The 24882-nt window shown below is 43.0% G+C and overlaps 1 protein-coding gene across 1 annotated transcript in view; it reads right to left on the reverse strand.

The window, feature by feature from the left end:
* LOC115478721 (putative serine protease K12H4.7) overlaps positions 1–24882 on the reverse strand; it is a 104648-nt gene that overhangs the window by 79061 nt on the left and 705 nt on the right. The window contains exons 2-4 of the mRNA XM_030216277.1: positions 21944–22122; positions 15872–16104; positions 9164–9299 (exon numbers count right to left, since the gene is read on the reverse strand). Of these exons, the coding sequence (XP_030072137.1) occupies positions 9164–9299; positions 15872–16104; positions 21944–22122 (548 nt within the window). The remainder of the gene's footprint in view (positions 1–9163; positions 9300–15871; positions 16105–21943; positions 22123–24882) is intronic.

A 24882-nucleotide genomic window follows, 5' to 3' on the forward strand; every position in this document is an offset into this window, starting at 1 on the left:
GGGCCCTTTTACAAAGATGCGATAGGCTCTATGTACATGCAGCATGTCAAAATGAGCCTACTGCCAGGCTAGTGTGCCCCCTGGCAGTAATTTCGGATTTGACGCAAACCCATAACGCCAGGACAAATTATTTTTTTATTTCCTATTGCTTACGGCGTTTCCAGCGTTAATTGGCAGTTGGCACACGCTGACCGATCACCACACGTGTAGCACGTAAGCCCTCACCACTGGATCAATGGGTGGAGTTAAAGGCTCAGGCCATAAATAGGCGTGCACTAGTTTCAGTTTTACCGCAGACCCTTTTCCAGGCCCATTGAAAAAAAGCCCTTTTTTCCCAGATGCGGTAAAAACTGGCCCGGCATGCACCAAAAACATGCACCCACACTACTGCAGACTACTTTTTGCCGTGGCTTAGTAAAAGGACCCCTTAAATGATTCACTCAGATGTGAACATTAATGCGATACTCAAAAAATCCTTACATAATTACATTAGCATTACAGCAGATTGTATTGGGTAAGACTCCAGGTCCTGATAGCTATCAGGCAAAATTTTACAGGTTATTGCCAGATGCAGTGGGACGCATGCTGGTAAACCTTTTAACCATATCATTCAAACTAGAGTCCTACCAGAGTTTCTAAAGTGGGCAGAGATGATAGTACTGTTGAAGACAATCCTATCATCCCATTTCCCTTTTAAATTATGAATATAAAGAGAAGAGACGATAAGGTGGTTTACTGTTGAGCAACTGGTTATCTGGTTTACCAATGTGTTTCCATAAACATAATAACACTAGAGATGACTTTAAATATCAAAGACCTAATTAGGGACTGAAGCCTGGATGCAGGATTTGCATTGTCTAAGGAGAGAATTTCCACTTTTTCGAAAATGATGAATGTCTCCGGTGATGGGGGGCTGGGGGAGAGAGGGAGGGGGGACAGGGATGGGATGGGAGAGCTGTGAATATGGATAAATGGAACAGAAATACATTGTATTAGTATGAGAGTTTATAAGACAGTTGGCGACCATAACAGGTTATGACATGTTGAATTATGTTTGTAAAAGGTTAAATATGTTTTCCAATGGAATGTCTATAGATAAAGGGGGGAGGGGAAAGAGGGGGATCAGAGGACAGGGGAGAAAATGGAAAAAACAAAAAGGTTTTGGATATTGTTCCATGAGGTGTTAGATGTATATTGCCTGATTGGCTGGTGCGCTATGTTCAGTGAAATGTATTGTTATGGTCAATATGCTGAAATCTCAATAAAAAACATTTAAACATATATTATGAATATAAATTATTGGCAAAGGTGCTGGTTAATCGTCTAGCATAAATCCTCCCTTCCCTGGTTGATGAGTCCCAGGTGGGATTTGTAAGGGGTCACATAGCCACAAAAAAACATTTGGGCCATTCTAACATCTTTGGAAGAGGTGCAACGGAAAAAGTTATTTGCTTATTAGCTTACTCCCATGTTCAGCATCTTCTCCTTTCTTCCTCCCCTCCCCCCCCCCCCCGAATTTCCATCTCTCCTCCCATATCCAATATTTTACACCATCTTACTTTCCTTCAAGGAGCAGCATCTCCACTCTATAACAGCACTGCTATATCTCCCTGTACCTGCTGCACCACTAAAACCAGTGCATTTTGTCTAGCAAAAAAGGTGCCGGTACTCAAATGCCAGGACACCCTTCAGGGATGGAGTGATCATTGAGGGACCCACCCCACAATAGCCAGTACCCCTGCAACCAGACACAGAATCTGTGACAAGGCAGAATTTGTATGTAGAACCTGAGCTCTTTCATTAAAATATGAGAATCATGGGTCAATTTTAGCAGACAGTGAAAAGGTGCCAGTACTCAGTACCCCCAAGTACCCCTCAAAAAAAGCCCTGACAAAAACATAAAGTAAGCACAAGGCTTTTAAGTATATGCACATACAGAAGACCTGCCACATCTCCCTCTCCTCCACCAATGCAAACTTCATGTTTCAAAGCAGCAGGACATGAGCTCAAAGGCAACATTTGCCTTTGGTGCAGAGGAAAAACAGTAAAGAAGACAAGCGATGTATAAGAAAAGCCAGATAAGATGCTTGGTGTCCACATGACAGAAAATAGGGCTATGCAGGTGAAACATTTTCTGCTCACTTTTCAGAATTTTGTTTATTTTCATTTTTTATGCATTCAATTCACCAGTGGCATACTCCTAAGAGCTGGGTTTTTGCCAGGTTCTTGAGGCCTGGATTGGCCACTGTCGGAGACAGGATGCTGGGCTTGATGGACCCTTGGTCTTTTCCCAGTATGGCGGTGCTTATGTACTTGGGAAAAATCCACAATTCTAAGAATAACATGTATAGAATGTTTGTACGTTTCGGAAGCTTGCCAGGTGCCCTTGGCCTGGATTGGCCACGGTCATGGACAGGATGCTGGGCTCGATGGACCCTTGGTCTTTTCCCAGTGTAGCATTACTTATGCACTTATGACAGCCAGCTCAGACCCTGCTAATTAAACATGACCCCTTCAAGCTCCTTACCCCCTAGCATTTAACAAAGCCCTGGTATGCAAAGTAGACCAAAGTGATCAGCTGTTCCTGTCCAACTGCTGTAGTACTCTGAAATGGCCAGGTGACTAGCTGGCACCATTCTGAAATACAGCACCAGTGGGGTAGCAGTAACTAGGGATCACGCCTTCTCCCCCCTTCAACCCTTGGGCTCAGAACAGTTAGGGGAAATTGTGGTGATGCAGTGATAAGAGGCAAGCCAGAAAGAAATTCTTTCTAAGTTTGCAACATGGGGGTGAGGGAATGGCTGCTGGCTATAACTGAAATGACACAGAAAAGCATGACATTTGTGACTGTCTCTAAGAAAAGATAACTAAAATAGCGGATCCAAAATGTTGAGAATGGCTGATTTTTCATGTCATGGGTCCATAAGCAGTCTGAAAAAGTTACATGTTTGAACTTCTGTAGCTTTTTTTTTTCACAAACAAGGATGTGGTTTGGACTGATGTATTACAAATTGTTCGCTCTTCCGTGTTTCCCCGAAAATAAGACACTGTCTTATATTTATTTTTCCTCCCCAAAACGCGCTAGGTCTTATTTTCGGGGAGATGTCTTATTTTCTGGGAAACATCGGTCGCCCCCCCCCCCACCGTCGCTCCCGGAACTAACCTGAAGCTCCTTTCACCTTCGCAAGTTCGGATTCGAAGCAGCAGGGCAGACCTCTCCTTCCTTCCGTGTCCCGCCCTCACCTGACATAACGTAACGTCAGGCAAGGGCGGGACACGGAAGGAAGGAGAGGTCTGCACTGCTGCTTCGAATACGAACTTGCGAAGGTGAAAGGAGCTTCCAGTTAGTTCCGGGAGCGACGGAGGGGGGGCCCGGCGACCTCAGGTGGGGGGGGGGGCGACCTCGGGTGGCTCACGGCGGCCCTGCTTAAAAAAAAAGTTTGGTAGGTCTTACTTTTGGGGGGATGTCTTATATTTTAAATTTGGAGGAAAACCCCGGTAGGTCCTATTTTCGGGGAAACACGGTTTTTTGTTTCTGATGACTTTAGTCACCTTTTCCCAGAGACAGTCACATTTGTTATGGCTTATTGTCATTTTGCTTAGAAAAGGAAATAAAGAGGGGCATGATTGAAAGGGACATCCTCGTTTCGATTTGGACGTCCTCGCAGAACGTCCCGATCCAGGGTCCATCTTTCGTTTCAATAATATGGTCAGGGACATCCAAATCCTTAAATTTGGTCGTCCCTAGACTTGGTCGTTTCTGATTTTCAGCGATAATCGAAACCAAGGACGTCCATCTCAGAAACGACCAAATGCAAGCCATTTGGTCGTGGGAGGAGCCAGCATTTGTAGTGCACTGGTCCCCCTGACATGCCAGGACACCATTCGGGCAACCTAGGGGGCACTGAAGTGGACTTCATAAATTGCTCCCAGGTACATAGCTCCCTTACTGTGTGTGCTGAGCCCCCCAAATCCCCCCAAAAACCCACTACGCACAACTGTACACCACTACCATAGCCCTTACGGGTGAAGGGGGGCACCTAGATGTGGGTACAATGGGTTTCTGATGGGTTTTGGAGGGCTCGCTGTTTCCTCCACAAACATAACAGGTAGGGGGGGGGGTGGGCCTGGGTCCACCTGCCTGACATGCACTGCACCCACTAAAACTGCTCCAGGGACCTGCATACTGCTGTGATGGACCTGAGTATGACATCTGAGGCTGGCATAGAGGCTGGCAATCAATATTTTAAAAGATGTTTTCTGAGGGTGGGAGGGGGGTTAGTGACCACTGGGGGAGTAAGGGGAGGTCATCCCTGATTCTCTCCGGTGGTCATCTGGTCAGTTCGGGCACAGTTTTGTGCCTTGGTCGTAAGAAAAACATGACCAGGTAAAGTCGTCCAAGTGTTCGTCAGGCTTGTTTCTTTCGATGGGTCGAGGACGTCCTAGTGTTAGGCACACCCAAGTCCCGCCTTCGCTACGCCTCCAACACGCCCCCTTGAACTATGGCCGGCCCTGTGATGGAAAGCAGTTAAAGACAACCAAAATCTGCTTTTGATTATACCGATTTGGACGACCCTGTGAGAAGGACGTCCGTCTTCCGATTTATGTCGAAAGATGGACGTCCTTCTCTTTCAAAAATGAGCCCAAAAATGACTTAAGACATATTATTAACATTTTGTATATAGTTTCAAATGAAAGTATATCCTGACTATAAAACACTGAAGTGCCTTCCTCTTTCCCCAACATGGTAATTTCAGGACGAGTTAATCTAGTGAACATGTATTTTAGGGTTCCACCTGAAATGTCATACTCTGAACATTCTTACTGATCTAACACCTCAAGTTTTGACAAGCTGAATAATTGGGTGAGAGACACTGCTACACAGGCCAGTTCCAATCAAAAAGTAAATGTAACTGTGGTCTCTCTGAATCAACAGCGACCCCTTACCTTTAAACCTAATATGGATTCCTATTTCTGTTAATGGATGTCCCTGTAAGTAATCATGCAAGCAGAAGTGGTTTTCTGATCACAGTCCATATTTTGGTTATATCATAAAATGAGCCATCCACATGCACATTAGTGTGGAAATTCATTCTCTGGCCCAGAAAGTACTTAAAATTCAGGAAAAACAAGCTCACACAGAAAGCCCTGACTGAAAAGCATTGTAGTTGGGTGGGGGAAGGGTACGCGTTCTTTTACTTTCCAATGTAGATGGTGTCACTTACTGCTCAGGAAGTGAATCACTGTGGAACACATCTGATTACATTTAGTTTAATAATTTTGTGGTGTCTTGCAATACGTCCTGTTCTTTCAACAGCCCATAAAAAGCACAGCATGACTACTAGCTGATGGTTCATTTCCTCCTCTGTTACACTGCACAGTGAAAACGCTGCACAGACAATCAGGTTACTGGTGTCTGCTGGAAATGCGTTTGTAATACTGAGACTTTCTCTTTTCTTTATTTGGTAACAAATGGAGAAATGTTGCAACTGCCCACCAGGGCCGGCGTTAGGGGGTGGCAAACAGGGCAAATCTGCCTCAAGCTAAAGAAGGCCTAGGCTGAAGGCCAGCTTTTGAGCCTCCTCCCTGGTTTCTACCCTGGGCCCTGAATGTCTAACACCAGCCTTGCTGACCACAATTACTAGGAAGAGAATCTGACTAAACGAAAGGATAGAACCAACGGTGTATAATTTGTGTGGCGTGAAGAGTCATATGTGGTGGCTTGGGGTCCAATTAGAACCCAAGAGGTAAACAAAGAAATCCACAAGAGGAGGTTACATAACCCTGCCTGACATCTATTTCCCCCCCCCCAGGCAGACATAGAGGCTACTTTCAACCTTCTTTTTTTTTTTTTTATATATATATACAGAAGATGCATGTGAGGCTTCATTCCTTACAGCTTTACTCAGTGAAGGATACCTTTTTCTTTTTTTTTTTTTTTGATTAACATTGCCTATAATCACCACATATCAATTTTTCTCAGTCATGGGCTGGTTATCTTATCTCAATGCTTTTTATTTGTTTCTCATTCGCATTTTATCTGCCTGTCGACTAAATTATAAGTTCCAAGAAGTAGAGACTGCCAGTTATGGGAGCAATTTTGAAAGGCACCTCCTTGCATTAAACAGGTAGATAATATGTTTACAATGGAAAATCAGGTCAACTTACTGATTAGAAATTCCTTTTCAACACTGTGGAAATTAAGGCATATCAAGAAATGGTTTCAGGCCATTTTTGTTTTCATCTTTTAGTGCAAGTACTGATTTTACCAAGGTTAGATTATTGCAATGTAGCTTATTTGGCCTGTACTGTCTCTCTTTTGAAAAATCTGCAAACTGTGCAAAATACTGCTGTTCATTTGATTTATGCAGTATCTAGATTTGAGAATGTGACTGCTCTTTATTGTGAACTCCACTGGCTGCCGATTGTGGCCCAAATACAGTTCAAATGAGCTACATTGATTCACAAGGCTTTATATAGGGATATTCATGTCACGGCTGCAGCCATGCCCTGTGTCCAGACTCACCTTTTTCTTCTGGTGGTCAAGCTGTATGGCTTCTCCAGACTGGCCTCTCCCTGCATTGAAACCACTGTTTCCTGTGTCCCTGTTTCTCAAGCCTCATTCCAGAGATTATCCAAGCCTCACTCTGATGTTCCTGCATCCAAGCTTCACTCCAGAGTCTATCCAAGCCTCAGCCTAATGTCCCAGTATCTTAGCCTCGCTCTGTTGCCCTGCTGAGTTTATCAGTGTGTTCTAAGCTGCATTCCAAGTTGTGACATCATCACTAAGGACCTTTATAAGGAATCTTGAGTCTTTCATGCTTTGCCTTCGCAAGAGGTCTTTTAGCCTTGTCTTTGTGTTCCTGCTTTGTTCCAGTTCCAGCTCCAACATTGCCAAGTTTCTGTCTTGTTCCTGTGAGTCCAACTCCTGAAGGTTTGTTCCTGTGTATCTTGCATCTGAAGCTTTGTTCCTGCAAACCTTGTTCCTGAATCCTTGCTCCTTTGTTCCTGGTTCCTGCTACAGCCAAGCTCTGTTCCTGGTTCCTGGTTCCTGCTACAGCCAAGCCCTGTTCCTAATACAGCCAAGCTCTGTTCCTGGTTCTTGCTGCTGCCAAGCTCTGTTCCTGGTTCTTGCTGCTGCCAAGCCCTGTTCCTGATACAACCAAGCTCTGATCCTGGTTTCTGCTCCAGCCAAGTCCTGTTCCTGCTTTGTCCTCTAGTCTTGCCTCAGCATGTTCCTGCTTTGTCCTCTAGTCTTGCTTCTATTTGTTCCTGTTGCATCTAGCCTTGCCTAGTCTTGCTTCTATTTGTTCCTGTTGCATCTAGCCTTGCCTAGTTTTGCTTCTATTTGTTCCTGTTGCATCTAGCCTTGCTTCTATTTGTTCCTGTTGCATCTAGCCTTGCTTCTATTTGTTCCTGTTGCATCTAGCCTTGCCTTGTCTTGTCCAGTCCTGTCCAGATCCAGTCCTTGTTCTGCCTGGGTTCCAGTTCTAGCCCTTTGTCTAGCTTTCCTTGCCTTGTATGGATCTTGTCCTTGTCTTGTCTTTGGCACCTTGCTATTTCTGCCCTGCTTTGTTTAGCTTTGCCTAGCTCAGCCCAGTCTTGTCTTGCCTGGCTAATTCTAGGCTTGGCTTGGCTAGTCTTGTCTTGCCCTGCCTAGTCTTGTCTTGGTTCTTGTTCTAACTCCTGCCCTGTGCTAGCCCACGGGACTTGTCTATCACAGCTCCAGCTGTAGTCTAAGGGCTCACCTACCTTGAATTTGAAATGGGTTTCTGTGTTCTAGAGGAATGTGGTAAGGGGGGGCTAAGACACACCATTTTTTCAGGAACGTACTAACCAGCCCATTTGCTTTGGGCCAGTTAGTGTGGGGAAACCAGATATATAGTGTATAGTAGTTGCCACACTGTCATGGTAACACTGCTGCATTCTGCATATCAATAGGTGTTATACATCCAGCATTAAACCCTGATACAATGGCTACTCTTATGTTCTTAATATTAAAACAGGCAGACAGCTCATGTTACCATGCTGTTTTAACAGTCATTAGTAGACCTTGACAATATGTAAAACCTGCCTTCGGGCGGCACAGATTGTGCAATGAAGTAATTAAGATACAGCCCAGACACATTGAGATAACTATGATAAATTACAGTTGGTAGTTGCTTATTTCTAAATCAACACATTTGGCTAAAAATTAATTATTAGATTGATTGCCAAAAACAGGTGATTGGGAAAAAATATATCAAGAAAATATATGTATTAACCCTGCAGCATCACAAATCAAAAATCCATGTAACTTCTCTTTTTTTTTTTTTAAACATGTGTTCATATATGTTGAGACCTTGTCCAAACAATGTAAAGCTAGATAGAACGTCTCAACTATTGTTTGAATCATCCCACTCAAAATAATTTGTAAACAAATATCACTCCATCATGAACCAAAAACTCCTACAGTGATTCTTTAAAGACCATTCACAGAAAAAAAGAAACTTATGCTTATCTTATGTGTCTTAACAGATGAATGTTACATCCACCCAGGGCTTTTTTTGAGGGGGTACTTGGGGGTACTGAGTACCGGCACCTTTTCCATTGTCTGCTAAAATTGACCCATGGTCCCCAAGTTTTAATGAAAGAGCTCAGGCTCTACACACCAATTCTGCCTTGTCATAGGTTCTATGACTAGTTGCAGGGGGCCTGGCTATTGTGGGGTAGGTCCCTCAGTGATCACCCCACCCCTGAAGGGTGGCCTGGTATTTGAGTACCGTCACCTTTTTTGCTAGAAAAAACGCACTGCATCCACCCAATTTCTTTTGCATAGAGTCATTGGACTTGGGTTAATGGAGTACATATTTTTCCCCAATTGACCCTTCAGCTAAGATTTTGTTTTTCTCCCATTTTCTGTGGGTTTTTTAAAAAAAGCAGGTGAAGCACCAAGAGGTACAGATTGTCTCTCGTATCTGCTATAGAAATGATTAATAACAGCAACATATTTTAAGGCAGAGTTAGGGCCATGTTTACTAAGCAGCGTTGTAGGTGCGTTAACATTTTTACTGCCTACAATATCCCTATAAGCGCCTACATGGGTAGCGCATGCGCTAAGTGTAGGCGTGCTAAAAATACTAACAGGGCCCTTAATGATCTATAAGAAGGAAAAATTGCTTACTTGAAGTCCTTAGTAATTTCAGCATAATTCTCCTTGTTCTTCAACATTTTCACCAGCGTGTCTGAAGCAGTTTTCACTGCTTTAGGGCACTCAGGGTTATAGTCAGCCAGAGAGGTCTGCACAACTTCCAAATATTCTAGAGGAACAAAAATATTCATTAATTCATTAATTTATGTAGTTCACTTTGCAACCCATTACATATGGGTCTAATGCAAGGGTAGGCAACCTTTACACACAGAGAACCACAGGAATGTCAGTTCTATCCCTAGCGGGTTGTAACATTTCATAACGTTGGAGTCAGAAATGCTTAGTGCTCCATAGACCTTCTGTGATAAATAAATAGGTAGGAATTTAATTAAAAACCATGGAAATAAGCTGTTAAAGTGGCTATTATGAAAATATTTGTGAAGCACATTATTTAAAATTATCTTAAGTAGAGGAGTGTGGTAGCCGTGTTAGTCCACTCTTAAGGTTATCAATAGAAATCAAACAAAATAAAACATGGAAAAGAAAATAAGATGATACCTTTTTTATTGGACATAACTTAATACATTTCTTGATTAGCTTTCGAAGGTTGCATTTCGAAGCAAATGAACAAACTTTTGGAAAAAGTTTCCGATCTGACGAAGAAGGGCAACCTTCGAAAGCTAATCAAGAAATGTATTAAGTTATGTCCAATAAAAAAGGTATCATCTTATTTTCTTTTCCATGTTTTATTTTGTTTGATTTCTATTGATAACTTTAAAATCATCAAAACTCTGGTTAGTGATGTGTTCGTTGTATACTTCCTATGATTTTTCAGGCTACATAAAATTAAATCGCAGGTTTGATGAGTTTACAATCCAAAAGAGTTCCACGGCAATAGAAGATAAAGAGGGACATGTTGCTATGACATCTAAATCCGATTTTGGATATTTTGCTGAAAATGTCCAAAAATCAAATGGCAAACAGAGATATTTTTCTGGTTCGAAAATGGACATTTGCTAGATATTTTTTGCTCAGTATATCTGTTTTTTTGAACCATTTTTGAAAGAAAAAAAAAGTCCAAGGGAAAAATGCACAAAAACAAGCCATTGGGTGTGTGGGGGAGGGGCACAGCATTCTTAGTAGACTGGCCACACAGACATCCCAGCAGAGCAGTGGGGCACCCTAGGGAGCATTGCATTGGACTTTACATAAAAGTCCCCAGCATACATCATACCATTACCCCCTTATATTGCATGATGAGTTCTCCAAAACCCACCGAAAACCCACTGTATCCAACTGTACACCACTGAAATAGCCCTAATGGCTGCAGGTGTCACCTATATGTGGGTACAGAATTTTTGGGTGGGTTTTAGATGGCTCACACTTTCCACCATAAGTGTAATAGTTAGAGTGGGATATCGGCCTGGGTTTCCTTCTCTACATTGCACTTCACCGACCAATAGGCTACTCCAGGGCCTTGCTTGCTGTTCGAATAGAACTGGCCATAACATCTGACACTGTCATAGAGCCTGGCATGTACTGTTTCATTCACATCTTTAGGGGGGTGGGAGGGGGTTATTGACCACTAAGGGAGTAAGGAAGGATCATGCTTTAATCCCTCCATTGGTCATTTGGTCATTTAGGGCAACATTTTGTGACTTAGTCGTGATTGAAACAGGTCTATACCAAAACATCTAACTTTTAGCCCTGGATGTTTTTGTTTTATTTCATTATGGCAGAAAAACATCCAAGTTTTTGGAATGCCCAAATCCCACCCTCTACATACCCCCTTGTAATTTGGATGCACTGCATAGAAAAACATCTTAAAAGGGTTTTGAAGATAGTGATTTAGACATTTTGGCAAAAAGAAAAAAAGTCCATCTGCCACTTTGTGCCGATTTTTGGACATTTTTGTTTTGAAAATAAGCCCCAAAGTGACCTGATCAAGATCATAATAGTATCCATGGCTGAAGTCAGAACTGAACACTTTTGCTTCTGGTTCCAAATCTATTACTCTAACCCTTGGGCTACCCCCTATAAAATTGTATGGTAATACCATGAGCCATTCAAAGATTTTAGTAGTCATGAGGCTTGATTCTGCATAGGACATCTAGGCAGCAACTGGGACATCCAGACTGGGATGCTTACAATTCCCCAAATCTACTATAGTAAAACTCACCCTCAACGTTCTGAGGACACTGACGTCAGTGAAGCCAAGCCCTGGCTTCCTTTAAAAAGGTTTGAAGGTTCGTGGTGGTGAAGCCACCAAAACCACTCCGGGCCCCGCCCTCGAGGGCGGAGCAATGGCAGAACAACGAACGGGTTGGCAGGGAGGGAGGCAGGGAGGCGGGGGGGGGGTGGGTGGGAAATCGCTCCGGGCCCCGCCCTCGTGTCAAACGTCATGACGTTGGGGGCGGAGCAATGGCAGAACAACGAAGGGGTTGGCCAGGGAGGGGGGGGGGGGGGTGTTGGCGACGAAAACCTTGCTAGCGCCCATTTCATTTGCTCTGAAACGGGCCTCTTTTACTAGTATTTTATAAAAAGCTCTTGCTGAACATTGTAAAATACATATAAGGACACCAGAAAATAGTTGTGTATTTACTGACATGTCCACTGGGAATAGTCATTTTAGAAGGATGCACATTGGGGGGAAAAAAGAGCAGGATCACATGGAGATTTACATGTGTAAGCACTGGCAAATACAGATGTAGGTATTGATCGTACAACATACATGTGGATTTGCCAGCACAGCCAATTAATAAGCTGAGTGAAATAACTCTTTTTTTTTTTCTAATGTTGGAAACGGTGTTAGAAACCATGGAGGTAAGCAGAATTGTCCTCTTAATTACTGGTGAAGACCCCAGCTCCAAACAAGCAGGCAGCTGACACGCCTGCCTCAGGAGCAGGCACATGCCAATGGGGCAATTTTTAAAAATAAATGTGTATTCCCTTTCACAAATAGAAATACACATATATTTGCTTGGACTGCCCAATCCCCTTTAAATCTGTGCATCCCATGGCTTCTACATGTGTAAATTTCAGTATTCAAAAGTCACCATTTACATATAGAGAGTAATATTAAAAATCATATTTACAGATAAAGGGTTAGATTATATAAATGGCACTGAAAAAATTAGCGCTTAAAAAAAAGCTGAGCGCTATTCTGTAAGTCACGCCTACAGTTAGGCACGGTTTATAGAGCAACACTTAAGTCCTGGGGGTCACGCTTAAATTTAGGCATGTCCATTTGCACCAACAAAAACATGGTGCAAATTTAGGCATGGGGGAGTCCCCTTATTCTATAATTGTACACGTAACCAAAAACTACACCCCACCCATGACCCTCCCATTTCTGCATCCTCCTTTTTTGGGAGGCACGTAAAATTTAGGAGTTGATCATGCACCTAAATTTATGCACGTACATCTTGATTCCAATTAGTGCCAATAATAGCTTGTTAAAAAGCCAATTATTGGTGCTAATTTGGTTAATTATTCAATTAAGATATCCCATGCAGTTTGGGCGCACTCCCAAATTTGTGCATTCATCTCAAGGTGCCCTTTATAGAATTAGGAGAACACACAAACAGGCTCTTACAAAATACTGACTGGCATAAAAGCCCATGGAGGTCATTCTATTACTGGGAGGCCCCATGTCGCGCAGTTTAAGCCTTTCCTAAAATGTCTTCTGGGCACTAGATTCTGTTATAGAAGACTGGTGTAACCCAGTATTGGCGCACCTTATATTTAGTCTTGAACAGTTTTTTATTGGGAAACATACACCATTATACATAAAGTATTATTCAACAATATGCAATGAAATCTCACTGATTGTTACAGCATAACATTTCAACAACAACAGAGTAGTGCGATTCCCAGTTTTATCTGCCACACATTCCTTCCCCCCCACTCCCATCCTATTACCCTCTCTTCCTTCAATGTACATTAGTCACCTCCCTTAGCTATGAACATCCCCTTATGCAAACACTGATTAAACAATTATGTAGTCAATACCACTTAAAACCCGTTCAATAAACTATACCCTGCCTCCCTCCCCCTCGCTACAATCAGTCTCTCTAAAGTGGTTCTCCCTCTCCCCAGTTAACAAATCTGTCTTTAATGTTAGCTTAGTGAATAAACAAACTGTCCCTTATACTACAGTGCGCTTAAACCAAGCATGGTAGGTTGACAGTTTATCAACATTCTCATCATCAATCCTACCTTATCCCCCTTCCCTTCCATCCTCCCCCCCACCCCAAACCCCCTTCCCTTCAGGTTAGCATGTCACAATCATATGCGTGGTCCCCACTTTAGTCTCCAACTCGGTTTCCCCACCAGTACCCCATTCACTCTTGAACATTCATCCCAACTCATTCAAAACCTGACTGCGTGCTTTAGGTGAAATTCTATTCAAGTAAGCTCCCCATACCCTAATGAATTGTTGCCTTCTTTTTGCCGTGAGACGAGCTCCACGCGATTCCCATAGCATAAGCTCATGTAGCCTATTCCTCCAATACCAGTATGATGGGGCCTGGTCTGAGATCCAATGGTTTAGTATACATTTTTTCCCCAAGATACAGGATTTACTAAGAAAAATTTTTTCCTCCTGGGATCCCCTGCCTATCCCATACTGCCACCGAACTAAACATTACCCGTTCAAAGGAGAGTTCAATCCGACCTCCCAAAACCCATGACAGAAAGCGGGAGAGAGCTGACCAGAACACCCGAATGTCCCTGCATTGCCACACAGCATGAGCAAGCGATGCGCTTCCCATTCCACACTTCTGGCACTCATCTGTTTCTACTACTCCTGCATACCATGCCAGTTTAGCCGAGAAGTAGGCCCTGTGTACGGTCCTAAAATGGCATTCCTGCAATTCAGCACTATGTACTACCCGTATGATCCCCTTAAGCGCTGCCAATATTCTCCCCTCTGTTACTCTCCCTCCCACTTCCTGATTCTAATGCTCGGACACCTCCTTAACATCCCGTCGTGGTCTATATTCCCCTAATGCCTTATGAAACCATGACACAGAAACCTGCCCCACTGCATCCGGCGCACCTTATATTTAGATGCCAACAGTTACATTTGCCCTAAATGCAGCAGAATGGGTGTAAGTTACACAGGTACTGTAAGTGTGCGACATTTATTTATTTGAAACATTTGTTATACTGTCCTTCATTTGCCATATCAGAGTGGTTTACACAATAAAATTTTAAAACACTATAGAAGTTCCTGCTAACGCACAAATCTGTCATGGAGATACAGTTTTGCCTTTGACGCAGATTCTTGGCGAAACGTAGCTGTAGTTCAGGTTCCTCTTTCCCACATGCATCACTTTGCACTTGTTCACATTAAACGTCATCTGTCATTTGGATGCCCAGTCTCTCAGTCTCGTAATGTCCTCTTGTAATTTTTCACAATCCTCTTGTGATTTAATAACTTTGAATAACTTTGTGTCATCAGCAAATTTAATTACCTCACTAGTTACTCCCATCTCTAGATCATTTATAAATATGTTAAAAAGCAGCCATCCCAGTACAGACCCCTGGAGAACCCCACTATCTACCCTTCTCCATTGAGAATGCTGACCATTTAACCTTTATCCATATGATTGCTCACCCTTTCAAAGAAATATAGTAGATTGGTGAGGCAAGATTTCCCTTCACTAAATCCATGTTGGCTTTGTCTCATTAATCCATGCTTTTGAATATGCTCTGTAATTTTGTTCTTTATAATAGTATCTACCATTTTGCCTGACGGATCCTGACCTGAATGTATGTTCTTTCTAAAATGCCACTCCGCCTTTATAAGCAGTGCTGCTGAATTTACATACAACATTGTCAATGTGTCGGTCCCTATCCATTCACTTTAAGCTTGCTGAGAACGCCACTACTCAGCAGGCTTAATGTAAATGAACAACTTATTTGTTTAGCAGCTGGATATTGTCGCTATGTGGAAAATTTCTGTTTGTTCTTTCCTATGTCTGAATAAAGCAATACTATCCATATATTTTCAGTATGATACTATCCATATAAGATTTAAAAATCTTATAGACAGACAACTTATATCTTCATCGGCTGCCAGTAAATGTACAACTTCAGAATAAATCGGCTCAAAGGAATTTTGGTGGAAAAAATTGGCATTTGAACCCTGCTTTCTCTGGCTATTAGCCCACTGCTGTAACCACTAGGCCATTCTTTAACCAATCAAAGCTCCACATGTGCATCCTAATCAGATACATAAATAGGAAATATATAGAGCCCGATATTCAGGCTGTAGGACTTAGCCCAGCTGACTCCCACAGTTTGTGCTGAACCCAGATATTCAATGCCGGGCTGTTCCTGGTGACCGGCATTGAATATCCGGTTTATATTTGGCCGGTTTAAACTTAACCAGCCAAGCCAATGTTCAGCACTGGCCAGTTAAGTTGGAACCACCCAAAGATATTCCTCCTATTTGGCCAAACATAGCCGACCAGACCTTGAATATCGGTGCTGACCATCTATGTCACGCAACATAGTCGGTCATCCAGCTAGCTACTAAGTGCTAATATTCAGCCGAGATAAGTGGCTATCTCGCGCTGAATATTAGCGCTTAGCCATATAAGAACCATTTAACCGGCCAGGTGCCATTCCTGGCCAGTGAAATCGTGAGGATAGCTTCTAACAACTTATAATACCTAGTATAGCCTTAATAACAGTTTGTGTTTCACTTCCATTCTGGAGATCCCATAAACTCACCTGTGAAATTGATTAATGCATTTACTGGTGCACTAGTGGCCACAGCAGCATGGGCCAAGTGGGGATACTTGAGTCTGTACCAAGTTGCAAGGGATCCTGGGTAAGAACCACCAAAGACAACCCATTTACTATTGCTCAGTTCCAGCTTCTGTGTCATCACCGTCTGAAAGTGGGCAAGGTCCGCCAAGGCCTGCTTGCTACTGAGGTAACGGAGATTCACTGTTTGCATATCACTAAAAAACAAAATATTCTTTGTCACAGCATACTTGTGCTGTCAGAATCCAAAACCAAGACCCATAGAAATATGGAACACAATGGGGGAAAAAAGATCATATGACCTATCCTGTCTACGCACCCACACCAACAGTTCAGCTCTGCAATCCCTTCCTCTCCCTTAGAGATTCTCTCAGACTGTCCATTGCTTTCCTGACCTCAGATACTGTCCTTGTCTGTACCATATCCACAGGAAACTGTTCCGTGCATCCACCACCCTTTCTGTGAAGTATTTCCTTACATTACTCTCGAGTCTATCCCCTTTCACCTTCATCTTATGCTCCCTCATTCCTGAGCCTCATTTCCACTGAAAGAGGCCTGCCTCCTGTGAATTTATATTTTGGAGGTATTTACATGCTTCCCCTTTCTGCCTTTCATCAAAAGCACACATATGCTTTATGAAGAAAATGGCTGACCATTTTAGTAACCATCCTCTGGAATGATTTCTTCTAGTTTAAATCCTTTAGAAAGTGTGATCTCCAGAACCACACAGAGTACTCTAAATGCGGTCTCACCAGAGACTTATAAGAGGCATTATCACCTCCTTTTTCCTGTTGGCCATTCCTCTCTACATGCACCTAAGCATCCTTCAAGCTTTTGCTGTCATTTTATCTATCTTATGGTCACCTTAAACTCATCAGATACAATCAAGCCCAGATCTATCAAAGGGAACAAGCACATATACTATACTAATGGAAGAACTACAAATGCTGAAAAGTACATTTCTACCATGTTGACAAAGGAAAGCCTCTTAAGAATTAAGATATTCACATATTCATGAGTCAATATTCAACCAGGGCAGTCAGGAGGTATTTTGTTTGTTTTTCTTAATGCCGGCCACTACAGCTGAATGAAATCCATATATTCAGAACTGCTATGTGGGTAGTGTCTGCTGCTAAATATCTGGATTCAGTGGTGTCTAGCGCCACTGTCTGGATAGCAATGATATTGAAATCACAATCCAGATAGCAAACTGGTTAAAGTTAGGACAGCCTTCTTGCTATCATAACTTTATCTGGATCGTTACCCGGTTCATGGACAGATATCACTGCTAACCAGAAAACTTCAAATTTCACCAAAGTTCTGCCCCTGCACTGCTTTGGCACTAGCCAGATACTGCCAAGATGGTCTGTAAGGATATTCAGCGGCACTCTCTGGATAGTGCCAAGAAGGTCTGTAAGGATATTTAGCAGATGTCATGGACTGAGAGGAAGTGAGCCCTTGGATCATAGCTGGGAACTGGCTTATGGCAGGTGAGTCACTTGGGCTAGGCACAGCACTAGACAAAGTACTAGGCAAGGCAGGCTCAGGCTGGAAACAGGCAAAGCGGGCAAGGCTTTGCAGAAGACAATGCAAGCAGGGCTTGAACTAGAGACAAGGCAGGCAGGGCTTGGCTAGAGACAAGGCTATGCAGGATAAGGGCAGACAGGGCTAGAACTAGACCCAGACAAGGCAAGACAAAGCAAAGTATGTCAAACAAGCAAAAACTGGATCCACACAAGACAAGGCAAGAACTGGATCCAGCCAAGACCAAGTAGGGCAAGGCAGGACTAGAGCAGGAGACATGGCAAGGCTGGAACTTAGAGATGAGGCAAGACTGGGCAGAAACTCAGAGACAAAGCAAGGCTGGGCAGGAACTCAAAGACATGGCATGGCTGGAACTTAGAGACAAGGCAAGGCTGAAGCTGGGCAGCAGCTGAAGACATGGCAGGGCTGGAAACAGGCGAGGCTGGAACTAGGCAGGCAAGAAAGGAACTGGAACAAGGTTGGCAAGGCTTGAAAGGAAAACACACTAGGCAAGACACACGAGGCAAGGCACAGCTGTTGGAGACCTGGAGACCTGTTGCAAAAACCCTGATTGAAAGCCAGGAGCCCCCTGAACTACTCCCCAGGCTGGAAGTGGAAAATGTGGTATCTTGTGTTCCAGTTCAGGTGGCTGAGCAAAGTCCTCCTGGCACATGTGCATGCACACATACCCCAATGCTGACACAGGTCAGGGCCCATAATGTCACTGCGATGTGGCCATGGGCCCAAGGAGCCCCAAAAATGCTGACCACCATTGGAGAAAGGTGAGTTGGGCACGGGACATGGCAGAACCAGGACAGTACCCCCTTCTTAAAGGGCCTCTTCCTCTCGGTCCAGGGTGGAGTGTCACAGGAGACCAATGATAGAACCTTCTCAAGAGTGCAGGAACAAGATGAACAGGCTTCCATTAATTGTTCTTGAAACCATAGGCCCTTCTGGAATCAGAGGTGTCCTGGACCACCTACCCATGGTCCGGTTCTTCAGGCACTGCACGTGACAACGAAGCTTGAAGAAATTCCTTAGGTAGATTCCTAGCCAAAACTTGAATCTTGAATGCAGAAAGTGAACAAGTCTTACTCTGGGGAAGCCCCCCTCCCAGTAGGAGATTCATGGTGTCCTTGCATTCCCAACACGATTCATTGGAGCTCATGGGCTTAGCAATCTGTCATAGACTCGGTGTAAATGAGCCTATAGCCCGTAGCTGGGTATTGACTAGTGGCAGGCGAGTCACTCAGGCTAGGAACAACACTAGCAAGGCAGGCTCAGCTTGGAAACAGACAAGACAGGCAGGGCTTGGCTGAAGACAAGGCTAGACAGGACAAGGCAGAGAAGGCTAGAACTGGACCCACATGAGGCAAGACAGACGAGGCAAACAAGGCAAAAACTGTATCCAGACAAGACCAAGAAGGGCAAGGCAGGACAGGAGCAGGAGACAAGACGACTAGAACTAGAGATATGGCAAAGTTGGAACTTGGAAACAAGGAAAGGCTGGTACTCAGAGACAAGGCAAGACTGGACAGGAACTCGGAAATAAAGCAAGGCTGGAACTTGGAGACACGGCAAGGCATGGACAGCAACTAGGCATCAGCTGAAGAAATGACAGGGCTGATACTAGGCAGGCAATGTATGGACAGGAACCTGGCAAGGCAGGAACTGGAACAAGGTAGGTAAGGCATGAATGGGAGACATACAAGACAAGGTACAGCTTCTGGAGACCTGTTGCTAAGGCCCTGACTGAAAGCCAGGCCAACACTCGCATCCTAGTCTGACAGCTGAGCAAAATCCTCCTGGCGCATGTGCGTGCATATCCACCCAACGCTGATGCTGGTCAGGGTCAGAAGTGCCACTGCAAAGCAGCCGCGGGCCCGAAGAGCCCTGAAAAGGCTGACCTACTCTGGAAAAAGGCGAGTTGGGTGAGGGGCATGGTGGAGCTATGACAGCGACACTCTCTGGACAGTGCCAAGGCTGTCTGTAAATATATTCAGTGGCACTCTCTGGACAATGTCAAGGTGGTTGGTAAGGATATACAGTGGCATGGTGCCGAGGTGGTCTGAAAGGATATTCAGCAGCATTCTCCAGACGATGCCGAGGCTGTCTGTAAGGATATTCAGTGGAACTCTCCGGACAGTGCCGAGGTGGTCTGTAAGGATTCAGCGGCACTCTCCAGATAATACCACTGAATATCTACATATAGGTCCAACTAAGTCATTTATCTGGATAATGGTGGATGTTACCTAGAAAAGCAGCTTCGAATATTGCCCTGCCAGGTTTTGACAAGAGTTCTAAATTAAGAATGAGGAGATTACATGACTTGCTCAAAGACAGAGTGAGGGTTGTAAAATTGAAGGTATGCTATGCTTTCTTGTGTTTTGCTGGAGGTTTACTACCTTCATACTCACTTTAATGTGCTTTAATGTAAGCTATATCCCATTTCTTTAATAAAGTTGCCTTCTTAAACAAGTTGCCTTCTTCCTTTATAACAAGACTTACCATAATAATCAATAATTGGAAATCCAACACATCACTAATTACCTGATAATCTGTGTGCGTTCTGATTTATTGAATTGATTATATCCATTTCCTTTATAATAAGACTTCCCATAATAATCAATAATAGGAATTCCAACACATCACCAATTACTTGATAATCTGTCTGCCTTTTGATTTATTGTATTGATTATATCCATTATGTTTCACTTGCTCTTTATGTAACCAATTGTTTATCTACTCTTGATTGGCGCTGTTATGATGATATATTATTGTAAGCCACATTGAGTCTGCAAATAGGTGGAAAAATGTGGGATACAAATGCAATACATAAATAAATAAATAAGGCAGCATGAGGGAAGTAATGTTTCATTAAGCACAATAAAGACTTTATAAGGTGTGTAATGATATAGATGAACTCTTCCTTGACATAGCACAAAATGAAAGCTGGAGCCTGTGTACACCCTGTAATGCTATATAGATGTTCAGTATAGTAACAGGTGTAGTTGAAAAGCCTTTAAAGTGTGTGTGTAACAGCGGATTTATGCTCTTCAGCTAGTTCAGATTGTAACTATGAACCTGCTGTACAATGCATGTAGGTTTCGTCACATCTCTCCACTTCTGGTGTCAACCCAGTGGGTTCCAGTGATTTTATATTTACAATTCTGCTTCTCATTTTTCACACAATTCATACCAAATTATTTAGCTGACTGGCTCAACCCCCACACACACACACACATTCCAGTGCATCTCATTCAGTTCTACCAACAGTATTTTCTGTCAATCTCTTCGATACATTCGGTGCAGTTAGAAAATACACCTTGGGCAGTGTTTGCCTCCCAGGCCCCAACACTTTGAAATCAGCTACCTCTATCCCTGAGAACTATAATTTCTCAAGCCAGATTGAGGTCCAAACTTAAAACCTGGATCTTACAGCAGGCTAATAGACTGGATGTGGTTTTCCCATCCCAGACCCGTTAGGGGCCCTCTTCTTTTCCTTTAGTATTGTAAACCACTTTAATGCATTGTCTTTGTGAAGAATTGTCAAACAGGTTTTATTACCTTCCCTATTATCCCACACAATAAATATTATATGCTGGTGTGTAACAACGTGCAATAAATGAACTCCATTTTGATTATTCAGGTATATGGCACAATGTATCATTTCTACAGCAAATAGTTCAAAGAGCTAGGATACCATTGCTTGGAGCTGTGGTTCTCAATCCAGTCCTCCTCGGGATACTCCTTGCCAGTGAGGCTTGCAAGATAATAACAACGAATAAGCAAGAAATAGATTTGCATAAAAAGGAAGTAGTGCATGCAAAACTTTCTCATACATATCCATTGTAGATATCCTGAAAACCTGACTGGCTGAGGACTGAGTTGAAAAAAAACTAGTTTAGAGAATCATCCTAATCTGTCATTCAGAACTAGGGTTACATAGAGGCATATTTTCAAAGCACTTTGGGAGGCTAAGTTCCATAGGTTTCTATGGAACTTTGGGAGGCTAAGTGCTTTGAAAATGAGCTTGATAGTAACATAGTAGATGACGGCAGAAAAAGACCTGCACGGTCCATCCAGTCTGCCCAACAAGATAAACTCACATGTGCCACTTTTTGTGTATACCTTACCTTGATTTGTACCTGTCTTTTTCAGGACGCAGACCGTATAAGTCTGCCCAGCACTAACCCCGCCCCCCCAACCACCCACCCCGCCTCCCACCACCGGCTCTGGCACAGACCGTATAAGTCTGCCCAGCACTATCCCACCTCCCAACCACCAGCCCTGCCTCCCACCACCGGCTAAGCTTCTGGAAATGCACCAATTAATTCCCTCATAGGAGAAAATGTGAACTGAACATAGGGCCTGGATATTCATAAAGGTCTTGAATATGAATCAGATCTGAAAACATTTTTAGAAGAGTGGAGAGGGAAGATCACTGGGGAGAAGGAAGACAGAGATTTATAAAGTGTTAATCTAGCCCCATCTGTTTGCAGTAACACTTACTTAGTGGGATGGCTTTTCCCATAAAATCTATGTTCTAGCATCAGACAGAGAGCCTTCAACTTCTCAGCATACGTTAACCAGGTTCCTGACACCATCCAAGCTGGGTTTGCAGGTCCTTCTCCCCCAATCATCAGGAAAACAGGCCCACCATCATAGAAGGTGTCATTGATGAAAAATCTCTGCCAAAAGAAGAGCAGGCTGTCACTGAACATAAAATCTTCAAGATACACAGTCACTTATTTAACTCTCTATTTTCAACATAAACTTACAGGTACACAAGATGTGCTGTGGTTCCTTCAGTGCACATCTAAATGTGATAACATATCCTACAGGTATCCACTAGCACTAAGATGAATGGCTTAAACATTTTCCTCTCCTCCACTCCTATTACAGAGCTACCCCAATTCCCTTCTATTGCAAGATGAAGAAATTTTCACTATCCCACAAGGAAGTTCGTATACACTAATTATAATATATAATTCCCTCCAGTTCAATCAGTCAACTGCCTCTAGTTCCCAAAAGCTCCCCACACTTCCTTGAACCGTTCCATCTTATTTTGATGTTGTGTAGTAAGCTCAGACATAAGTTACTCAGCACCGGGTTGCATCTAATACTCTATTAATGTCTGAGCTGCAGTTAGCACATGCCTAATAAAAATGGCCATGTCCTTTGGTCCCCCTGGGATGATCAATTTAACAAAGAAAAGCCCATCAACTTAGTAATTTAAATTTTATTAATTGTCTCCACCAGTTCCATTATTTCATCCCAAAATTGCCTTGTTTTTGGACATATCTACCAAATATGCTTAAAGGAGAGCCCCCTGTCCACTGTCACTAGCAACTTATATTAACCCCTGCCCACCACCACCAAATAGATCATCATCTCAGGTATATAACACCATCAATACAACATTTTAACCATTTTCAACTAAATTGCTAGCTAGTAAAATTTTAAGGTAACATTTTATATGTTGATTTCCATTTTCCTCTCCCATTGGTTACCCTATATCTGCCCCTCATTTTTTAATACATTGGGGTGTTTTCTCATATCGAGCTCTGAGGACTGCATAAATTCTCAATATGATCCTCCCCCACCTCCCAAGAGGGCCCAGTATTCAATACCACCTCAATTTGCAGTTCCTCATTGCAGAAACCACCTAAGGCAGGGGTGGGTAACCACAGTCCTCAAAGGCCACAACCCAATCAGGTTTTCAACGTTTCCACAAAGAATATACATGAAATCTATGGGTATTTGCACACAATGGAAGCAGTGCATGCAAATCAATCTCATGAATATTCATTGTGCAAATCTTGAAAATTCAACTGGGTTGTGGCCTTTGAAGACTGTAGTTGCCCACCCTTGTCTAAAGGCATGTTGGGAAGAGCCAAACTTGATAATGTTGACAAAATGTTTCACCTGTCCAAATCATACTCTCCCAGTAACTCCACATACCCCAAACTGCCTTCTCCTCCACACATGCCACCAATTCTGTTTGATGTGCATTTCCATGATGTTGATCTGTTACACTGTAAGCCCTTCTGACCTAGGCTGGTAATTATTGGATCTGGCATAATATTATGTACAGTAGCTATATATTATATACAGCAAGGGTATCAAACTGTGATTGGGTGGGGGGGGGGGCAGGATATCCTTAATGAATAAGCATAAGAGAAATCTGAATAAAACAGAGGAAGCACATGCAAATCTCCCTCATGAAAATGAATCAATTTGGTTGGAGGGTCTGGTGGGGTGGGGGGATGGGGGGTTTCAAGACAAAAACCAAAAATATATTAAAAAAAAGAAGTGATTTCATGATGAATCGGGATGTTTCTCTGTGAATTTTACTATTGTCCAGTTCTGTAGGCTCTAGCTTTTATGTATCATTGCATGTTGGTGTATCTGTAATTTTTGCTTTCTGAATAAACACTTTGAAACTAAAAAAAAAAATACACATATAAAAACTAAACTAAGTATTCTTCTACACTAACTAAACTAATGTGACAGCCTCTGATGCAGCTTACAAATACAGCAGTCATTACATATTGTAAATTACTTATTTTCAACAGTTCCAATATGATGTTTCTTATAATGTTAAAAATCACCCATCAGTTGTTCCACAAGCCACCAGTAGGAGCATTTGGGATTTGTTCAGATTAGCTTTGCTCTCAAAAAATCCTGTAAATTATCACCAGCCATTCAAAGTTTCACTGCTGAGTTATTAATATACTCCATCACCATGGCTGTTGCCATTGTCGTGAATCTGTTCCTGATCACTTGCTAGTGCAAACAACGGCGACAATTACCCAACGGCTAATCCAAACTACTTTCTCACTCTAAATAAATGCTCCTTTAAAAACATGTTACATTCTTTGCACAGAATCGACCCTTTCGGTCTTTTACTTTTCCTGGTCTCAGCCACCATTGTTCGCAACGGGAGGATCCACCCTGGTCACTCCTTGGCTCCTGGGCTGGGTCTCTCCTCGGCCCACTCGTAGCCCCACTACTCTTCAATTGCTGCTTTGCTGAGTCACAAATCCCTTTGCAGCCAATAATCACACTTCCACCAGTTGGGATTCCCATTCTCTCCTCCAGGTCTGTGGCAGGGGACCATCAGGTAACCAAAGACCTCCCCCCCCCCCCCCAAAAGGGAAAAACTCTAGCTTTATCTCCTTCCATAAGTACGTAAGTATTGCCATACTGGGACAGACCAAAAGTCTATCAAGTCCAGCATCCTGTTTCCAACAGTGGCCAATCCAGGTCACTAATACCTATCAAGATCCCAAAAAAGTACAAAACATTTTATGCTGCTTATCCCAGAAATAAGCAGTGGATTTTCCACAAGTCCGTTTTAATAATGGTCTATGGACTTTTCCTTTAGGAAGCTGTCCAAACCTTTTTAAAACTCCGCTAAGCTAACCACCTTTACCACATTCTCTGGC

This window comes from Microcaecilia unicolor, chromosome 10, assembly GCF_901765095.1.
Source record: "Microcaecilia unicolor chromosome 10, aMicUni1.1, whole genome shotgun sequence".
Classification (NCBI taxonomy): Eukaryota; Metazoa; Chordata; class Amphibia; order Gymnophiona; family Siphonopidae; genus Microcaecilia; species Microcaecilia unicolor.